The following is a 23,211-nucleotide window of genomic DNA, read 5'->3' on the forward strand; positions in this document are numbered from 1 at the left end:
GTATAAATGCAGGGAAGAGATAAGATCTTTAGATCTTTAAAGAAAGGTTTGCATGGTTTTCTGCTGCTCACTTGTTACATTATTCTTATAATTTGCTTTTTGTTTCCTGAAAACTGTTATAGTCTGGTGTACATTTCTGCAGCAAATGATACCATACTTCAGTATTGAAAGTACATCAGCAAAGTATACAGACCTAAATGTTTCTGCATTAGTATTGTTGCAAAGAATGGTAGTACATAGGTAGTCTTCCTAGTTTTGAATTTAGGTATGTGATATGAGAGATCCAATTAAGATTTTCCTTGATATGAATCCCAAGAAATTTAGTTTTAGTGAGCACTAATGTTTTGGTTATCTGTACATGTTATTGGTTTTGTTGCATTTTTGTTTCGATCTGTGTGGAAATTCATGAGTACTGTTTTTTGGGGGATCAACTATTAGCCTCTTTCTGATAAACCATTAAAACACTTCTTTTGTAATATCTTTTGCAGATACAGTAAGATTTTCTTCTTTATTTCCTTCAGTCAATAGACTGGTATCATCTGCAAACAGTGCTGGTTCAGAATCCCTAATGTGCAACAGAAAATCATTAATGTATACCCAAAAAATAAAGGGACCCAAAAATAGAGCCCAGTGGAACACCATTCCTTATTCCACATGGTTCTGAAAGGTGTACCTGGTGTTCATTTCCTTCCATGCACTTAATTTCAGTTACTTTAGAGTGATTTAATCCACTGATTTGGCACACCTCTCACACCATACAAGCTTTCTCAGGAGCACAGAATGATCAGTCACATCAAAAGCTTTTGTTCGGACGAAGAATAAACCTGAAATTTTCCTGTGGTTGTCCATTGCATTTAAGACATAGTTTATCAGATTGAAAGTGGCTGTTTCAGTTGACCGCTGTGGCCTAAAGCCATGTTGACATTCAGAAATAATTTTGTTCTTGTTGAAGAATGTAGTTAGTTGTGAAAGGAACACTTTTTCAATAATTTTCGAAAACTCTGACAGTAGTGACCCAGGCCTATAGTTCCCCATACACTGCCGATCATCTTTTTTATATAGGGGTATTAATTTTGCTATTTTCAGTTGCTGTGGGAAGACACCACATGGTAGGGATGAAATGGATATGTCTAGTAAAGGAGAGAGTATGTGTCTTGCTGTTATTTTTATAATCTTGAATATCATCAATACCAGTTGAGTAACTACTCTTCAGTAAATTAATGGTGTTAAGGAGTTCTGTTGGGCCTATTGGCCTGAGGAACATGGACATATTATTTACTTCAATAGCTGAAAGTTCATTCAGTATTGTATTATGTGAGTTGCTAAATTTTTCCGTCATTAATTATCCAGAAACAGTTGCCTAATAAGAATTTAAGTTGCTTGAAACTGCCCTAGCATCAGTGACATTCCTGCAATCATGTGATATCACAATATTATTGTGAGCTGTCTTCTTTCCTGTAAGAACTAAGTGTATTTTTGAAGCTTACAAAATATGTTGAGTATGTAATTTTGTGTGATTTTCCAGTCTATGGCAATATGTGTCTCAGTATGTTGAAGGCTTGAGCCACAGTTATTACTGTTAACTGACTAATATTCTAGACAGTATATTTTTGAGTTTCCAGTCTTTTCTGGTGCCACAAACGCTGTCTTTGCATCACCCAGGCTATTTCATCTTCTGAAATTATTGTTCATTTACAAGTATGGCCAGTGAAGCCGTTGACTGTTATGCATAAATAGTGATAATGGAACTGGGAACACAAAAATATACCATCAGTCAATTCTTATGTAATTAACAACAGCATGTACAAATAACTTTTAGCAGCATCAATAAAGAATATAAGTGTATTTTCTTTCAGTTTCAGGTAATGAGAACTGGGATTATGATGAGTTTGCAGAGTGGACAGACAGTTTTGAAGACAGGAACAAATACATGCCACATAATTTAAATGTTAATAGGCCAGTCAGACGACCTAAAAAACCTAGAACTCGTCTACCAAAACAGTTCTTCAGAAGTCTCTCTAGCCACAATGATGACTGTGAGCTAGGCTTTGCAGTTAAGAATGGCATTTGTGAAGGTATTATTATAATTTTTTCTGCTAGTATGTGCCATATACAATAGTCTAACAAAACTATACCTTCCGATGAATTTTGTGGCCTCTTCTTGTTTTTGTAATATATGATTTATGGATCAAATTTTATTTTGTGGTATATGTATGTCTAATGTATTCAAAATATGAATTAAAATATCAATTTCAGTAATGACATGGTAATAGTTCATGAAAGTACAAAATCAGCAGGTAAGCTGTGTTATAAGTAGCACTTATACATGTAAAATTTGTTACTCTGTGACTATGATGTACTGCCAAAACTGTCAAAGTTTGTTTTGTTTTTTTTTCCTTTTTTAATGTCAGTGCAGTACTTTTTATTCTTTTTTTGTCTATGGCAATGCTGCTACAGGTATTCAGCACACTGTATGATTTGCTTAAAATCAACACATATCATCTTACAATATACAAAATTATTGTCAGGTTAATGTCAGCACTGACAGCAGTAGATTGATACACTTCACAGTTTCATGGACAGAATTTTGCCAGTGTTTACTTTCAGGGTGTGAAATGGGTAGTACTGCTGATGGACAAATATAAAAGTAAAAGTGATACACTTCCTAATTCTGGAATATGCCTTCCTTGGGGAGTAGAGAGAGCTTGATTTGAGTACGTTTAAAGGAAGATGGGATACATAGATACCAGCATGAGAGGGAGCCACCTATATATATAAAGGACAAATGGGGACAACGATGAAGGGGGTGTTGTCAGAGGTGGTACATTGTTAAACACTTTGCCAACTACAGTACACAGATGTTAAGGACAGAGAGAGAAATAGTGTTTCTGAACAGAGCATACTTCACCAAGTCCTGTGGCTGTTCAGATTATGTTGTTGGTTCATTCCTGTTACAATAACATTACTGAGATAATTTGTTCACCACAATAAATGTTGTTAGAGAATGTTACAGAGAGAAAGACAAGAAGAAATGTGGAGATTTTGACAGTGAAAACATGCATGTGTAGGCTATAAAATGTTTACTGGCCACGGAATTGATCAATTTCTACTGTGGGTCATTTTAAAGCACATATTTTAAGCTTCATATTTAATTTACATTCGTGAAGCCTAAAATATGTGCTTGAAAATGACCCACAGTTTAAATTGGCCAGTTTCATGGATAATAAACAGATTACAGCCTACTTTGGCCGTCTTTTCATTCTCAAAATACATTGAGGCTGTGGACCCCTAGAAAAATAAAATTTTAAAATGTGGAAATATATAAAGAATATTAAGGTCTAATGCCCATAGGATATGTAAGACAAAGAAAACAGAATGTCTGGAACCAAATTTTCAAGAGATAGAAGTACTAGAGGAACAGAACAAAACAAGAAAATTCTACCACACAGGAGTAACGACGAGGAAAAATTTTTAACCCACACAAAATCCATGTAAAACTAAATGTGGTAAGATAAGTAGACTATCAAAAAATATTGAAGGGATGGGTAGAATATTTTGAACATGTGCCAAATACCAACTCTGACCAGGTATCAAGAGATCCACAAGAAGTGGAAGAGAATGTAGAGGAAAGAGAAGAGGGAAGGGAATAACCAAAATGACCAACAATGCAACAGGTGGAGTCAGTGATATATAAATCAAAAAATATCTATGCACCTGGTGGAGATGGCATAGTGTTAGAACGCATAAAATTTGGTGGTCAAGCTCTAACACATAAAATACATGCACTAATTAATAACATAAAGATTTTAGCACATGAAAATTAGAGGCATAACTTTATTGAATACAGCATACAAGATGTTTTCTGGGATGCTGAATGGAAGGATAAAAAATTTTGCTGAACATATCCATTGAGAATACCCATGTAGCTTCTGACCAAAGAAAGGCACCCCTGAGCAGTTGTTTGTCACTGGAAAAGATAATGGAGAAATTTCATGAATATGACATAGATCTCTACTTCCTGTTTGCTCATTTTAAGCAAGCTTTTGATAGCATTAATAGGCCAGCATTGTACTAAGCACTAAAAGAATTGGGAATCTGTGATAAGTTTAGAATCTCAGTTGAGTTAACAATGAAGGGCACAAAGGCAAAAATAAGGGTGAACAACAAAATGACGAGGATGAAGTGAAACATGGTGATGGTCTCTCTGCAGTCCTGCTTAACTTACACAATGTGATACAAAACAGACAAGAGAAGAACAATAATTACAAAATACAGTCAGATATGCGCATATGCAGATAATATTGCAATTGTGGCAAGAGATATAAACCCTCCTGAAGAAATACATGAAATAATGGAAACAGAAGGAGCAAAAAGTGGCTTTACTTTAAATGAAAATAACACAAAATACATGGTAATGTCCAATTGTAAGGCCAGAAGAACATCACATGACCTGAAGGTCTCTAATAAATGTGCTAAACTGTTTCCATTACCAAGATGTCCTTTTAATCAGTAATAATAATATGAGACAATGTATTAGAGAAAGGATACGAGCAGGAAACAGAGTCTATTATGCAAACTTATATGTATTTAAGAATTCTCTTATTACAAGAACAACCAAGTTAGGAGTGTACTATTCCCTTGTATGACCAGTTGTCACACTTGGGTCAGAAATCTGAATGATGAGAGAAGTAGATATAAATAACCTAAGGGCATTTTAAAGAAAAGTCCTGCAAAAAGTTTATGGGTCTGTGGGAGAGGCAGATGTTTGGAGAATAAGGTAAATACAAGAGCATACGCAAGGAAAATGTGTAACAAAATTTATTAAATCTCAAAGAATATGCTGATTAGGATATATGAAAAGGATGACAGATGACAGGATGTCTTTCCACCAGAAGGGAGGGCCGAACAAGAGCCAGATGGCTGGACAGAGTGTTGGCTGACCTTAAAAGAGATGGAGATCCAAGGATGGAAGAGAAAAGCAGAGAACAACTGTATGGAGGAAGACTGTTGGGAAAGCCAAGGCCCATCAAGGGCTGTAGTGCCAAAGAAGACAAAGAAGAAGAAGTATATGTTGTTAGTTTGTTTCATAAATTTTTGGAATTTGCTGAAACACCTGAGAAGCCACAGGGTAACCTGTTATACCAATAGAGCCCAAAAGCTATTTCAGCAAGTCTCCACAATACATCATCTGCAGAAAGTTGTGAGCAGATTTCTGTGAAATAGATTTTAGAAAAAATGATTTCTTAAGAATCCATTTGGTTTCTTTGCATCTACCATGAGTGAGGCCCAGTCAGTAGCAGAAATGGATCTGATAATTTTTGTTTCTTGTTATTTCTCCACTTCTTGTTTCGGTGTTTCTTTGAGAGTAAATGGAACTAACTGAGCCCTACAAAATTTTGGAGTAGCTGTTGGTGTACTTGTAATTTATGTTTGGAATTGAGTTGTGGACCGCAGCCAGTGGGGAAGAGTAGTGCAATCACTATGCAAAGATCATCTATTTCAGTGAAAGGAATGTAAGCAGAGATTAGAATAATTTAATGGTGTACTGAGGAACCAAACATGGTGAGAGTAACTATGTTCAAATACATTTACCACATCTGGTAAATTGGCTACTATAATTTCTACTGTTTATCCTACTTTTTGTATCAAACTTGACTGAAAATTTCCTGTTTATTCAAAAACATGAACTATTTGCAACATTTGCCCTAAGGACAAATTGACTAATTTCAATCCTTCCTGTCAAATTTCTCTATCTGGCATGTAGTGTAAGAGAACAGATGTTTTTATTGCCATTCTACACAAGAGATGATCATTGAACTGTAATTGTTGACATAACTACCTGTAATTTTATTGCCTTCCAAAGTTTTTGTGCTTATATACTTACAAAAGCACACTCTTCTTATATTGAGTGTATTTGTGTGTCTGTAATTTCCAAATCTAGTTAATAAAATATAGAATCATGACAGAACACCACTCAGTAGATACAGCAAGTAAAGTCAAAATTTGATAGCTGGCTTTTTTTTTTATATGCCTGTCCATTGCATAGCATCCTGCTATGATGAGTGGTGGTCTGCCTTAATCTCACTTTTTACGTTCCATTCAGTATATGCAATTATATTCAGATTTAGCTTAGTACATATTTTGGTATTATGTTTATTTACAGATATTAATGAATGCAATTCTGTACCAAAAGTTTGCACAAATGAACAGACATGTCTGAACAAGAAAGGCTCATACCTCTGTTTGGATACACCATGCCCTGAGGGATATGAGAGAGATCCACATACAAAGTAAGAGAATTGATATTAGTTTTCATTGCTCACTTACTTGCTATAAGACAGGCATTCAACTTATATAAAACTTTGCTGAATGTTTCTATTAGAAACTGCTTATCTTGATAATAAAGATAAATTCATGACAAGCTGATTGGTGATTTAAAACTTTTACTGCTATAGATATGCTTTCTGCACACCATGATGAGTGCTGATTTATGTAATATGTTGAAATGAGCTCTATATTTACTAGCTATTTCCCGTCAATAGTGGGCAAATCAAATCAGAATTTTATTGATACAATCAGGAATGATGAATTTTTAGAAGCAAGTGTTCCAAAATATATGACACACACAGCTACAAAAAACAAGCAAGGAGGAAAGAAAATCACTTACTGAATCACTAAAGACTGAAGACTCACATTAGTATGATAAAGTATGAAGTAGACTTATGAAGATCTGTCCTCCATACACTAGTTTTGTGCTTGGTCAGCTGTGCAATATTTCTTTCAAGTGTGATCAGTTTCCAGACATATTATAAAACTCTTAAATAAAATCACTTTACAAAAAGAAAGAAAGATATAATGTAAAAAGTTATACTCTAATAGCATTGCTAGCAGTGTTCATGAACATTTTAGAAAATGTATTGAAACTCATTTTCATATTTATTTGTGAAGCAGTTGCAGGACAAAGTTGAAGTGTGTCCTTTGCTTCAACAAAAACATCTGACCGTCAGGAATGATGTAATTTTCTGTAACCAAGACAACACAGCATTAGAGGAAAAGCTGAAAAATGATTCATTTCTTATCTAAAATATAGGACACAGCAGGTTGTCCTCCAGTGTCAATGAACAAATTTGAATCTCACTTGGATTCTGATTTGTATAACAAATTTCAGCAGCAGACTTTTACCAGTTCTGAGACTTTTTGGAAGACGTGGAGAGAGGTTATGGTTATCTGTCATATTACTGTGGGATACCCTATATTAGTTGAGGTATGGCTCTAGACAGACTTTTTGAGCTTCAGAGTAACTTGCAAATGTTGATTTACTACAAAACGCTTTATGAACAGCATTCTTAAACTTCTGAAAAGATATGCATTTATTCATGTAAATATACGCTGAAATAAGAAATGGGTGAAACATAGCCTAAAACAGTATCAAGAAGGAACTGTCCAACCTAGAGAGATGACAGAATGTGAAGACTGTGCAGTCGTCAGAGAGGCACTCAGAGCCCCAGATTCATCATTGTCTATTCAATGACCTCAAGGACCATTAACAGGCAGCTCACAAAAAGGGGGCTGAGCTCACGACGCCCATTACACTAACTACCATTGACCTCTGCTCACCAACAAGCTCATTTGCAGTGGTGTCAGGCACATTTGGCCTGGAATCTCATTGACTGGAGTGGATTTGTCTCCAGTGATGAGTCCCACTTTGAATTGAGCCCCAATGATGAGCAAATAGATGTCTGGAGATGCTCCAGAAGGTGTTGGGAAGCCAACATGACTGTCGCCCACCATACAGCTTGACAATCAGGAGTGTTGGTCTGGGATGCCATTTCGTTTCATATCAGGACCAGTTTGGTTGTCACCTGCAGCTGTCTTACAGCACAGCAGCATGTCAACACTATTTTGTGCCATGTTTTGTTGCCCTTTCTGGCAATCCATCCTGGGCTTATATTTCAGCAAGTAATGCACGCCTACATATGGTGAGAGTTTCTACTGCTTATCTTCATGCTTGCCAAACCCTACCTTGGCCGTCAAGGTTACCAGATCTCTCCCCAACTGAGAATGTTTGAAGCATTATGGGCAGGGCCCTCCAAGCATCTCAGAATTCTGATGATCTATCATCCCAGATGGACAGAATTTGGCATGATATCCCTCAGTAGGACATCCAAAAATTCTTATCAATCAATGCCAAGCCAAATAGCTACTTATATAAGGGGCAGAGGTGGATCTATGTGTTATTGACTTGCTTGATTTATGAAGCCCTTTCTCTTGAGTAAATCATCCATTTTTTATTGTAATCATTTGTTTGTTTTATATCTTCTGTGCTAGATTAGATGTCCATTTCATTTCAATAGATTCATAGTGATGAGATCCTCCAGGATGTAGAACATGTGCACTAGCAAGCCGAAGGTGAACATTGTAATGTTAGTTTATCCCATTAAAAATATGGTAGCAAACATCTTTGAAAACAAAAAGGCATGTTTTCTACAAGAAGTGGCTAACAATGCAATCAAAGTAGGACACAACACATGTCAGCTGTCTCTAATGAGGAATAACTAAAGTAGATCATCAAGATGCAAATTCTGATTACCATTTCAGGAGTCTGTAATGATATGAAACATTTCAGTCACTTAACAAAATCAGGAAACCTGATTGCACAGAAATGTACACTGCTTAGATTCCTAGGGTCTTGCCCAGATAGATGCATGGTAATACTGACAATAATAAGCTGGTTTTTGGCAAGACAGTTTAGCACTTACAGAGGAATAAGTTCAAATAGTGAAACAATATAGCTGATTGAAACTTTACAACAGTTTTATCAGGACTGCAGTGCTGCTGTGTAATTCTCCTTAAAATTTTAATATATCAGTTAACTTGTTCCTTGATATGATTTGGCACTGCACTTTTCATATTAACTGATTAACTTGAAAAATAATTGTGGCATCTTGATAATGAAAATCAATCAATGTTTTGTTTTCAGCTGAATAAACTATATAGTTGCTTATTCATTAATTTGTGGTATTCGTATGCATATTCCTACTGTTAAGATATATGTGATGATATATATTTTCAACAACAATATTGATTTTAGCTACTGCCTGATCTATTGTGATGAACGGCACACATGTAATGAGGGAGCTAAATTAACACAGACCGTTAGTTTCATGGTTTTGACACCAGAGACATCTTCCATACAACCATATCAAGACTTGATGCAGTTTTCTGTTCAAGGTGATAATGGCAAGCAGTTACCTCGTACGAGGTACCGAATTGTTGAAAATGAATTAGGTAAGCAAATTTTAATTTAAGATTACAGTAACAAAAGATCCAAATATGTTATAAGTATAATAGCATAAAATTTCAAACTACAGCAGCAAAGCAAAAGAATCTCTGAGAGAAATTTCAGATAAGTTTGAGTTCTCATGGTAGCATACTACCTAAATAATTTTTCATAATAAAATTAACTTCCTTGAGACAATCTACTTGGAGTCTACTAAAGTCCATAAAATCTGTATAATTTGCAAATGAATTTGACACCCTCAAAAGAGGTGAAAATACAAGTAACATTTTTCACTTACATCTTTATTATGTTCTTTTTTCAAAATAATATTGTGCTATTTTTTTGTTTTTCATTTTCTTGAGAACATTCTGTGAATTACGTACTGACCAGTTCCATGACCAACTAGCTTTTGTTCATATGGTCTCATGGAACCTAATGAACTAATTAAATAAAAATTAAATTGATTTATATCTGTGAAGTTCTCCTCAGTTATGTTGTGCACAAAAAGTTACATGTGATATAAAAAACAATTCAGAATATTGCTGGCAGAGGATGCATAAATTACCTAACAATTATCACTACTGAATGAGTTTACAAATGCTAATTGGTGCAACATAATGGAACAACACTACTTAGTAATATAGAGTGACTTTTTTCATGCATCATTATCTCCACCACCACTACATTTATCATAATGCATCCACCACCTTGGAAGAGTAAGATAAAGACTATTCCTGGAATTAGTACTCTTTAATTTTCTTTTGTCTAAAATTTCTACAATTACTTGGTTCTACCCTTCTGTACTGATCAAAAATAGCATCCCAGATTAAAGAGTAAAAGATTTATCAATAGCGAAATCACAATTATGTATCTTGAATGATACAACCAATTACATCATGATTCTCATCGTCAAGATAACCTGTTATTAACTATCACATTGAGACTTCATAAATAATTAAGCCTTTAGTATAACTGAGAAAAATGTCATTCCACACTGTGCTATTTGCATGATCTTTCTCTTACATGTGGTTGCTATTTCATGTGTTTGAAATTGATTTGCCATTGATTCACCCTCTGGAATATACTTGTTCCACTGTGCGATATGTGTAATCATGTCACCTTACTCCACGGAAGTTATATTAAAATTACAGGTTTTCACATTTCCATTAACATTACAGAAAGCATATTATTACTCAGAGTAACCCAATAGACATACAGCACATAATAACTATTGCCATTCAGTAGTTTAATTACACTCACACAATCTTTTAGTACCTACTGATAAACTTATATTCAAAAGTAAGCTTATTCAGAAAGTGGAACATACATCTCAATCAGGATGCTGAAATATTTATGGGGCAAGATGGAGCTTAATCACAATACAATTTGCATACAAAAGTGTCCAAAATATGGAATTAGAAGAGTTCTTAAATGGAGGATATATATTTAGAAATGAAACAAAATTAGAAAACCTCTTTCACAAAGGAAAACACAGTTAACAAGAGAAATGGTTAACCCTAGCCACCAAAAATTCTTGTCAGCATCATGGCATACTTTCTATGATGTGGCTGAAGTTCTCTATTGGTTGCTGATTTATTCCCTTGAAAGGGCTCTATTGTGATGTGGATATTGATGTGATACAGTTTACCTGCTCAATGCATTTCTCAAATATTCCATATGTTCTACATCTGGATATCTCATTGGGCACTCCATGCAGTGGATATCTTCAGCTCCATGCAGTTTATCCAAAAGAGCTATATGAGACAGGTGTATTTCATTTTCTAAGAAGTAGTTTGGACAAACTACACATCTGAAAAGTCAAATTTATGGCCACAGTACCTTTGGGAATTAAAAATGTTCCTTCAACCTGCAATAATGATGGGAATCCTATCCAGCATGATGCTTCATGACATTGGAGTTTCATCACCACTAATCTGGTGTGTTTCTAACATTTTACTTTGGTTGAAATCAAGGAAAATTAGGGTTTGATGCCCCATTGACAATGAAGTCGTAAGAGAGGGATCATGTGAGTGTAACGGCTACCACTTTCACTTCATATGGCGTATCATAGGCATCATTCTCCAATTGCAGTAGGATTCAGTTGCGTTAAGCATGTTTGTGGTCCTGGCTCATTTGCTGAATGCAAAATAAGTGGATCTGTTACTGCACTGTCATGAGTGAGATTCACAGTTTGTCAGAAAACTGCAGTTCAGAGGCAGCTTTGAGCACTACAGACTTTTTTTTTTTTTTTTTTTTTTTTGAACATCACTGCTTTTTGTAATGGAGTGAAGGTCAGATATTGCTCTTACACTGATCTGTTGTGATTATTTACTGTGTTTAAGAGTTATTACCAAAGTGCTGAAATAAAACTTTATTCCATATTTAATAATTGCTTTGACAGTGGTCAATGTCTGATCATAAAAGCATCTGAGAACTTTACTGTGCAGAAGATAGGGTGGAACAGCATCTTTGTGACAGTTTATAGTAAACTTCTCTGTGAGACTACATTCTACTCACAACAAAATTCCAAACTTGACTGAGATATTATGAGTCTAATGAGCTGTTCTTTGTCATCTATGAATCACAGACGTATTGAGAGCTGGAAGTAGTCCTTCCCTATACAAATAGCAGAATTCAGATGTGTGGGGGGAACATTTCTTATTATCACAATGATTTTCGCCTTCTCCTTCTTTCATTTCCTCTTTTTCTCATTATGATTAGATTTTGGATACTGGTTCAAATGAACAACATCAAAATAGTACACTGTAACTGCGAAGCAGCAGCAGTGTTCAAAGTAATGGCTTTTCTAGTAATCATGTACAGTGCTAATTTCCAGAAATTTAGGTGTAAACTGACCTTGGAAGATACCTTAATGAATAATATAAGTACTAATAATTAATGATAGATGTTAATTTAGTCTGTAGGTTCATTTCATTTGCGTGGTGTACTGTGACTCACTCTTCACACCTGAAGTCCTGAGCTCATTATGTATAATGAATGAATGCAGAAAACCGAGCGAGGTGGCGCAGTGGTTAGCACACTTGACTCGCATTCGGGAGGACGATGGTTCAATCCCGTCTCCAGCCATCCTGATTTAGGTTTTCCGTGATTTCCCTAAATCACTCCAGGCAAATGTCAGGATGGTTCCTTTGAAAGGGCACGGCCAATTTCCTTCCCCATCCTTCCCTAACCCGAGCTTGCGCTCCATCCCTAATGACCTCGTTGTCGATGGGACGTTAAAAACCACTAACCTAACCTAACCTGAATGCAGAAATGCCATTCTCAGCTAACATATGAATTATTTCGTATTTTGATTTGATTTGATTTGATTTATTATTGGTCCTGTAGATCATACAATTTGTACAGCAAAGCACATCATGATATAGGACAAGTCAGTTTGAAAAATTATGTTAAGATGGTATATGATGAGAGATGACAGTAGTGGCACATAACTCACATAGTTGAATACATATAGGATATATAGACAAAATAGAAAAAAGGTGGTGTGTGATGAGAGATGACGGTGGTGCGTACTGCACATAGCAGAATACATATAAGAGATACAAACAGAATATGAGTAAAAAACAATAATTAAATTATCTTACTAAGTAGAAATATCTACAAGTGAATATACAGCTTATTACAAGTAATTAAAATATTGTGGTACATAGTTCACATAGCAGAATACATATATGAGATACACTTTGAATATATATAAGATACAATAAGTAAATTATCTTACTAAGTAGAAACATCTACAACTGAATAAACAGCTTATTGCAAGTAATTAAAATTTTGTTTCAAGAAATTCATGTATGGAATAGAAACAGTGATTTAGTAGCAATTCCTTTAATTCAATTCTCATTATTTTTGGGTTTTTGCTTGTTTTTATGTCTGTTGGGAGGTGGTTGTATATTTTAATGCCCATACCTTTAACCCCACTTGCATATAATTTTGTGTTGTGGGCTATAATTTGTAACTGTGTTTTGTTTCTGGTGTCGTGTGTCGCGGTCTCCATTTCTGTCAAGGGTGTCCAAGTGCTGTACTGTAAAACAAGCTAGTTCCAATATATAGAGGCATGGCAGTGGCTGGATTTTTAGCTGTTGAAATAGTGGTTTACAGTGTTTATTTCTTTTTTTACATTTCATTATTCTTTCTACTTATTTTTGTAATTTGAAACTTGTGAGAGAATCTGAGCTCTTTCCCCAGAAGATTAGGCCATAGCTCAAGACAGACTCAAACAGGGCATGGTACACCAGCTTCAAGGTATCTACACTGGCTGTGTCTCTTAATGATCATAATAGATGGCAGGTTTTACTAAGCTTTTGTGACAATGCCTGAATATGTGGTTTCCAATTTAGTGTGTTACTGATGATAAGTCCAAGAAATTTCGTGTCCTGCCTGTTCGTAATTTCATCTTTGCTGATAACTATAACTGCATTGAAGGGGGTTAGATTTTGTCTAGTATGGAAGTTCATACTTACAGTTTTTTGAGTATTTATGAGTAGTCTATTTGCTTCAAACCATGATTGTAAATGACAAGTAGTTTCATTAGCTGCATCTTGCACTGTGTCACATCTACTGGTTATCATGATATTTGTGTAGTCCGCATACAGAAAGGAGCTAGCATTTGGTATGTGTTCTGGGAGATCATTTATCAACTATATGAAAAGAACAGGGCCAAGGACAGATCCTTGAGGGACGCCATTTGTTGTATACAGTATATCTGACCTGCAGTGCCTGAATGTCTCTGATTTTCTTATTTCTACATATTGCTTTCTTTGACTGAGGTAGCTATGGAAGCAATTGTAGGCTACACCTCTGATCCCATACTTATGGAGTTTCATAAGCAGCAGCTTGTGGTCGACCATGTCAAAGGCCTTGGACTGATCAAGAAATGTACCGACAGCAGTTTGTTTATGGTCAACGAAACTTGACAACTTTTCTAAAAATGCATACACAGCATGTGTGGTGGACCTATTTTTCTGAAATCCGTATTGGGAAGATGTGATTATGTTGTTAGAATTTAAACATATTTCTAATCTAGTTAACATACAGTATTCAAATATTTTTGAGAAGGCAGATAGTATAGTAATTGGCCTATAGTTTGTCATGTCTGTTTTCTCTCCCTTCTAGTAGAGAGGCATAATTTTAGCAAGTTTTGCTGGTTTGGAAATTTTCCCTCTAGAAATGAGGCATTTATGATATTTGACAGGGGTCCACTAATGTAATTTGAACACTTATGAAGTAAGAAGCAGGGTATCAGATCATGCCCTGCAGAATAAATCTTTTTGACTCTTTTTTTAATATCTTCAGTTTCATACGGTGTTGTAGGAGACAGGAAAAAGGAGTTCAGAGGAGTATTATTTTTGAGACAAGAGTGTGCAATGTTTGGAGAGTTAGTCAGGAGATTTGTGGGAGGAGAGTGAACAGTATTTGAAGAGTTGGTTAGGAGATTTGTGGAAATTTCTGAAAAATAGCTGTTGAATTTATTGGCAATTTTATGTGCATTCTCAGTCTTTTGTCCTTCTATATTTAGTGTGATTTTATCCTCTATCCATAACTTTCTATCAGTCTGTTCATTTACTATACCCCAGATTGTCTTACATTTGTTGGAAGAGCACCTAATTTTTTTATCATTATGAGCTTTTTTAATCAATTTGATAACTCTCCTGTATGTGTTTTTGTAATTTTTATAGTATACCTTGAACTCTTTGGATTTGCCACTGTCCAGTTTGCTAAGTCTGTGCAGCAGTCTCATCTTTTCTGATGAACTTTTAATACCTTTTGTGACCCAAGCATTCTGTTTTTTTGTTGGTGATAGTCTTTGTTTTCTCTGGGAAATGGCAATTAAAGTAATTTTAGTGACATCTAGCTTGAACTAGTTGACTACTATCAAATATTCCAGTTACTGTCTTGTTTACACTTTTAATAGTGATGATCAGTTCTGTGCATTTTCCTTTTATTGATTTACTCTGTGTGTAGTTCTGTATCCAGATCCAGTTCAGTTATATTTCGTGGCTTTGCCTTACTTTCCGAGTATGCATACTTAGCGTTATACCACAATCTTAAGTGCATTTGGTATAGATTAACTAATTAAATACATTCATTAGTGTGCTCTTCAAGCTTTCCATTAAAGGTTTTTCCTTTATTTACATATTCTTCCACTTATCGCAAAAGTTCGTTTTGGTTACATTCGGCTGTTTAGGCCTCATTTTTGATTGTGCATATTTAGTGTTATAACACAAATTTAAGTGCATTTGGTAATAGTTTACTTACATATTAGTTTCCAAAACGTATTTAGTGTCCTTTTGCATCTGTATTTAATATATTATTGTTATCACTTAGTAAATCTCTTAACTAAGTTCCAATCTACCATGGATACTATGTGTGTGAGCTGCAGTAGGAAAGTTAGTTCAGGGGTTTTGTGCAGCTGTTGTGACAGGTGGTTTCATTGGGGAAATTGTAGCAGCATGGGAATTGGGGAAGCAGATGAGACTCTTTCATTCTTTTGCAGGGTTTGCTCAAGAGACAGGATTATAGCTGAACAGGAGGAGTAAATTAGAGCCCTTCAGGCTGATTTGGACAGAGCAATGGAGGAACTGAGGAGGTTAAGGGGGGGAGGAGGGCGAACAGCAGTGGGAAGTGGTAGCTGGGAACAGGGGCCACAGAAAGAGGACAGTGTCTGACAGTTTCCCAATTGGCACAACCAATAGATTTGCCTTGCTACCACAGTTAAGTAAGGAAGAGGCTCCAGTAGTAGTAGATGTAGTTAAGATGCAACAGACTCTCACTAGGAAACCAACTGTTTCAAAAAAGTAGAAAGTAAGAGGAAAGTTCTGTTGCTAGGTAGCAGCCATGGAAGAGGTGTGCGCCAGATTTTGCAGGAAAATTTAGGTGACAGGTACCAGGTCACAAACTTTTTCAAGCCAAGTGCAAGTCTTAGCCAGGTGGTAGAGGATATAGGTTCCTTGTGCAAGGGATTCACAAAGCAGGATCATGTGATGATAGTGGATGGAGTGGGAAACAGTATTGACAGGGATCAGGGCTACAGTATTGAGTGTGACCTGGTGAAAATAGCTTCGGCAACGACCCATACCAATAATGTTGGGCTTGTGCCTGCTTTCGTGCGGCATGATCAACCCCAGTTGAACCGCTCTGTCAGGAGGGTAAATATGGAGTTGGATCAGTTGCGTAGGGTGGCCATTCTGTCAGGCATTGGATTGGTTCCTGTCGAGGCTATTGATGGGGGGATTTCACAAGACATGTCCTACATCTCAATAGGAAAGGGGAGGGTAAACTGGCAGGGTTGTTAGCGAAATCCATAAAGGGGGACACTAGTACTCATGGATGTACCTCTTTTTTTAGACTAATATCAGTGTCCAATGAGAAGTTCAGGCAGTCAGGTGCTAAAGAGATCCTAAACTCACAAAAATCTCACAACAAGAAAGTAAATAATAATGTTACCATATTTAACCAAAATATTGGTGGATTAAAGAAAAAAGTAAATTCTCACAAAACTAAAGTAAAAAATAATGTTACCATTTTTCACCAAAATATTCCAGGATTGAAGAATAAAGTAGATGAGCTCCTGGTTTGTTTAGATGACATTGAATCTGCTAATGTAATAGATATACTATGCCTGTCTGAGCATCACATTGTGTCTGATATGGAAAAGGTAAATATCAGTGGTTATAAACTAGCTGTACATATGAGTAGAGAGAATAAGGTGGGAGGAGGAGTTGCCATGTATGTCAAAAGTTATCACTGTGTAGAAAGCTTAGATACAAAAAAGTTTTGTCTAGAGCAACATATAGAAGCATGTTCCTGTCAAGTGTCGTATTCATGATGTATGAAACAAGTTCTAATCTACTATTTTCAGTCAAGAATAGCTTAAAAATGTGAAATAAGCAAACTGCACCATTTTTCTGTTGCTTTACACATTCAAAGATTCTTCTTAAAAGTAAAAGATTCTTTTAATGCAGAAAGCTACTCCAGTGACAGATAGGACTCTCATCTACAAAAATAGGCTTCATAACATAAATGTGAAGTTGTCATTGGGAATGCTCATTTATGGTACACCCAGTCCTTGCGATCCTACAAAAAACATAGCACACTGAGAACTGTGTAGCTTGAAACAAAAATTATTGAACAATTACACTTACTTAGGGTTCATTTATGTAAAATGTGATATTCAGTTCTTTTATTGCACAAAGGAAATGTGCCCATGGATGCAAGAGAAGGATCACTTTTTCATATTTCTACATTTACATAAATACTCCACAAGCCACTTTGTAGTGCATGGCAGAGGGTACATCAGTCCATTATTACCAGTTTTTCTTTTCTGCTGCATCTGTTTTCTGAGCAAGTGAAAAAGTGTGTGTAAATGCTTCTGCAAGCTCCATAATCGCTCTTATTTTTTCTCATGGATCTTGCATGATGCTGGTGGCAGCATAATGGTCACTCAGTAACCTTTGAGTAGAGGGGAAGATGCCATACTTTTTGCTTCTACATGAAATTATGACAGGAAATTTTGAGATTTTCAAAGCAAAATTAATCACACATATTTGGCAAGGTTCCTTCAAATTGAAAACTGATGATGTACATGATAAAATTATAGCTTTTGTGTCCTGTAGTAATTTTTTTAAACATGTTGGACTACTAGGCATCTCACCCCAAAGACAGCAAAATAAATTTGATACTATCACCAATTTACTACATATTTTACTGTCAAGTGCTACAAAATAAAAGTTTCTATTGAAATTACTGATTGTTCTACAGTTGATATTTCCTGTTTTACAGCACAGTCATTACCCATATCTGCTTCATCTAAGTATGTTTTATGAAGCTGCTTCTTACAATGAATGCACTGAATCCAGTCCACTTGGTCCTTTTTTTTTTTTAATAATAGTCTTTTACACACAACACACTCATTGTCTTCAGCTGTTGATTTTACTTTCCTCCCTCATTTGGTGTTTGGACAACTTTATTTGGTGTCAGTCCTTTTCTGTTGTGCTGCTTTCTAATGTTGTATGGTGTCATGGTCTGTCAACACCAATGCAGTTTTCATCATCATTTTTCTGTTGTTTCCAAAACTGGTATTGGTGCAATCTTTTCAAATTAGGTAGGATCCCTTCATTAGTTGCAACACTTGCATTAAATGCAATTCCTGCACTTACAGATTCATTAGGAATCTAGGATTCTGCACTGCCAAACCCACCAAGAATGTGGTATGCTTTCATTAGGATAATTCTCCATAATTTATAGGCAGAGTCTGCAAATAAATAAGTGTACAAAAAGTATTATGAATGTCTATTTTACCCCAAAGAAAATATGGAGCCTTTCCCAGGTACTGGGATGAGACACAGGCTGAAATACGCATTATAGTATGGCAGCAAATGGGAACTAACTGGATGCACACATAGTTCAAGACACAGAGTAAATGATAAACACATGTTTAGATTTGGTAAAAAGGTATTTAAATCACTATTATTGTTTTTAAGTATATCTGTGATTACTTTGCAGCATAAACTTTAATACATGCTACATTTTTTTGGCTCCCAAAGATTTAAAATATCAGTTACAATTGTTCTTATCACTTGCCACCCAAGATTGGACGCAAGGAAGCAGTAGACCACTGGATGCTGCACTCTCTTGACACAGTGAAGTAACAGGAGCTAATAGGCACTGCACCTCCAAGTTACATCTTCTCCCAATGCATTCTACATGTTCTCTAAATTTTCCCAGAGGTGTTTTGCAAGAGTTATGTCATCTTTCTTCCAAAAATTACTGTTTAAAATAAGTTCCCTAAGTCTTTCTGATACCCTTTTGTTTGGGATATACTGACCTTTTACAGTCCTTACAGAGCCTCTCTGAATTCATTTGATTTCTATTGTCATGCCTATTTGATAAAAACTACAAATTTGGATAATAATTTGAGCTAGCAGGCACACATTAAGGACTTAGCTAACAAACTGAGCAGATTTGTGTTTTCAGTGCAAATATTATCAACTGCAATTGATGTGGACACAAAAAGTAACGTATATGAGTTACTTTGAATCTATTATTATTTAAGGTGTTGCTTTTTGGAGAAATTCTGCTAACATTGTGTGGATACTAAGAATATAGAAAAAATCATGCCGAATATGTGCACTGTACATGAGAAAAAACATATTTGAGGGAAATCATTTTGTTCACACATGACACAATAAACAAAGAAATTTTTGTGCTTCCCACCTAATGCCTCAATTTTTATGCTCAGGCTCCTGAGTACATGGAAATGACAGTTTATAATAAATTAGAAGGGAACAATTTAAAAAAGATAGAGTTAGGTCCATTAAAAATAATCAAAGAAAGAGAGCTGAAAACGTGCTGATACTGAAATGCTGTTACTCAGTGGGAATTTCTGCAGGATAAACTGGTAATTTGAGCTCATCACAACCTGTTTATATCCCACTAAATGTATATAACTGTATATACTGAAGTGCTGCTACTCAGTGGGAATTTCTGCAGGATAAACTGGTAATTTGAGCTCATTACAACCTGTTACATATCCCACTAAATGTATATAACAGCTCATAGAAATATCATTCTAGTGTTATTTTATTATTTGTTAGTGTAAAAGCTATTGTCATTGTAATGTAAAATTCTGACCTGTCTCTTATACACAAACCAAATGAATTACAAATATATGTCATGAGATGAGTAAATTACAATTCTACAAAACTGGAAAATATTCTAGTGATGGTTGCACTAGAATCTTGTGTACACTCTCCTTCATAGATGCACTGTACATTCCCAGAACTCTTCCAACAAATCTAATTCTTCCATTTGCCTTTCCTAATACTGACTTAACATGATTGTTTCATTTCATATCAATTCATAGTACTACTCCCAAATACTCAAATGAAGTGACAAGCTCGATATATCACCACTGATCTTGGAATCAGATACTGTACCTTTCTTTCTATTTGTTATGGGTATTATCTGACCTTGATACACATTTATGGTAAGCTGCCATTCATTGCATCAAGTGGATAAGTTGTCCAAGTCTTTCTGCAATTTCTTATAATCATCCAACAATGATACTGTCCTGTATACAACTGCATCATCAGTGAGCAGTCTAATAGTGCTGCTAATTCTCTCTGATAAATCATTTAAACAATGGAAAGAACAGGCAGTTACATCAACAATATTATGAAAAGGATAGATTGCCACTCACCATGAAGATGGCACATTGAGTTGTGTACAGGCACTATGAAATATTCGTTACACATTTGGCTTTCAGACAGAGCATTCCTCAGAAAAGAAAACACACACACATTCACATAAGTAAGCACACCTTACGCACTCATAACTGCTATCTCTGGCCACTCTGGCCAGAGCAGCCAGATATAGCAGTCATGTGAGTGTGAGGTGTGCTTTCTTTTGTGTGTGTGTGTGTGTGTGTGTGTGTGTGTGTGTGTGTGTGTGTGTGTGTTTTCTTTTCTGAAGAAGGCTCTGTCTGAAAGCTAAATGAGGAACAGTCTTTTCATTGAGCCTATCTGCAACTTAACGTGTCATCTTTATGCTGATAAATCATTTATATAAACGTTATAGGTCCTGTTCAGATAGTTAAAGGAGACGAAAATTTAATAGGCATTGGAGACTGTAATTCGATAGTAGGGAAAGGAAAAGAAGGAAAAGTAATAGGTGAATATGGATGAGGGGTAAGGAATGAAAGAGGAAGGTGTCTTGTAGAATTTTGCATAGAGCATAACTTAATCATAGCTAAAACTTGGTTTAAGAATCATGAAAGAAGGCTGTATATGTTGAAGAAGTCTGGAGACATGGAAAGGTTTCAGGTAGATCATATAATGGTAAGACAGAGATTTAGGAACCAGGTTTTAAATTATAAGACATTCCCAGGGGCAGATGTGGACTCTGACCACAATTTATTGGTTATGAACTGTAGATGGAGGGACCAATGACTGTAGCAGTCTGGTCCCTTCAAACCCACAAACCAACCAACCAACCAACCAATTGTAGACTGAAACTGAAGAAACTGTGAAAAGGTAGGAATTTAAGGAGATGGAACTTGGATAAACTGAATGAGCTAGAGTTTGTAGAGAGTTTCAGAGAGAACATTAGGGAACGACTGACAAGGACAGGGGAAAGGAATACAGGAGAAGAAGAATAGGTAGCCTTGAGAGATGAAATAGTGAAGGCAGCAGAGGAACAAGTAGGTAAAAAACTGAGGGCTAGTAGAAATCCTTGGGTAACAGAAGATATATTGAATCTAACCGATGAAAGTATAAAAATGTAGTAAATGAAGCAGGTGAAAAGGAAGGCAAATGTCTCAAAAATGAGATCAACTGGAAATGCAAAATGACTAAGCGGGGATGGCTAGAGGACAAATCTAAGGATGTAGAAGCATATATCACTAAAGGTAAGATAGGTACTGCCTACAGGAAAATTAACGAGACCTTTGGAGAAAAGAGAACCACCCATATGAATATCAAGAGCTCAGATGGAAAACCAGTCCTAAACAAAGAAGGGAAAGCAGAATGGTGGAAGGAGTTCATAGGGGGTCTAAGAGGACATAGATGAAGATGAAATGGGAGATATGATACTGCATAAAGAATTTGATAGAGTACTGAAAGACCTAACTCGAAACAAGGCCCTGGGAGTAGATAACATTCTATTAGAACTACTGATTGCCTTGGGTGAGCCAGCCATGACGGAACTCTTCCATCTGGTGAGCAAGATGTATCAGATAGGCGAAACACCCTCGAACTTAAAAAGCAGAACATAATAATTCCAATCCCAAAGAAAGCAGGTGTTGACAGGTGTGAAAATTTCTGAACTATCAGTTTAATAAGTCACGGTTGCAAAATACTAACACAAATTCTTTACAGACAAATGAAAAAAACAGGTAGAAGCCAACCTCAGGGAATATCAGTTTGTATTCCATAGAAATGTTGGAACATACGAGGCAATATTGGCCCTACATCTTATCTTAGAAGATAGGTTAAGGAAAGGCAAACATATGTTTCTAGCATTTGTAGACTTAGAGAAAGCTTTTGACAGTGTTGACTGGAATACTCTCTTTCAGATTCTAAAGATCGCAGGAGTAAAATATTGGCAGTGAAAGACTATTTACTAGTTGTACAGAAACCAGATGGCAGTTATAATAGTTGAAGGGCACAAAAGGAAAGCAGTGATTGAGAAGGAAATGAGACAGAGTTGTAGCCTATCCCCAATGTTATTCAATCTGTATATTGAGCAAGCAGTAAAGAAAGCAAAAGAAAAATTTGGAGTAGGAATTAAAATCCATGGAGGAGAAATAAAAACTTTTAAGTTTGTCAATGACATTGTAATTCTGTCAGAGACAACAAAGGACCTGGAACAGCAGCTGAATGGAATGGACATCATCTTGAAAGGAGGATATAAGACAAACATCAAAAAAAGCAAAACGAGGATAATGGAATTTAGTCAAATTAAATCATTTGATGCTGAGGGAATTAGATTAGCAAATGAGACACTTAAAGTAGTAGATGATTTTTGATATTTGGTGATCAAAATAACTGGTGATGGTTGAAGTCGAGAAGATATAAAGTGTAGACTAGTTATGGCAAGGAAAGTGTTTCTGAAGAAGAGAAATATGTTAACATTGAGGATAGATTTAAGTGTCAGAAACTCTTTTCTGAAAGTATTTGTATGGAGTGTAGTCATGTACGGAAGTGAAACATGGACGATAAGTAGTTTAGAGAAGAAGAGAATAGAAGAAATGTGGTGCTACAAAAGAATGCTGAAAGTTAAATGGGTAGATCATGTAACTACTGAGGAGGTACTGAACAGAATTGGGGAGAAGTGCAATTTGTGGCACAACTTGATTAGAAGAAGGGATCAGTTGGGAGGACACATTCTGAGGCATCAAGGAACACCAAGTT

At 35.8% G+C, this 23,211-nt stretch overlaps 1 protein-coding gene across 1 annotated transcript in view; it reads left to right on the top strand.

The window, feature by feature from the left end:
- The window catches only part of LOC126185204 (hemicentin-1-like), a 747,875-nt gene that overhangs the window by 675,745 nt on the left and 48,919 nt on the right, over positions 1-23,211 (top strand). Inside the window, exons 52-54 of the mRNA XM_049928085.1 lie at positions 1,857-2,075; positions 6,164-6,290; positions 9,092-9,288. Coding sequence (XP_049784042.1) covers positions 1,857-2,075; positions 6,164-6,290; positions 9,092-9,288 — 543 coding nt within the window. The remainder of the gene's footprint in view (positions 1-1,856; positions 2,076-6,163; positions 6,291-9,091; positions 9,289-23,211) is intronic.

The sequence above is a fragment of the Schistocerca cancellata genome, chromosome 4, assembly GCF_023864275.1.
Source record: "Schistocerca cancellata isolate TAMUIC-IGC-003103 chromosome 4, iqSchCanc2.1, whole genome shotgun sequence".
NCBI lineage: Eukaryota > Metazoa > Arthropoda > Insecta > Orthoptera > Acrididae > Schistocerca > Schistocerca cancellata.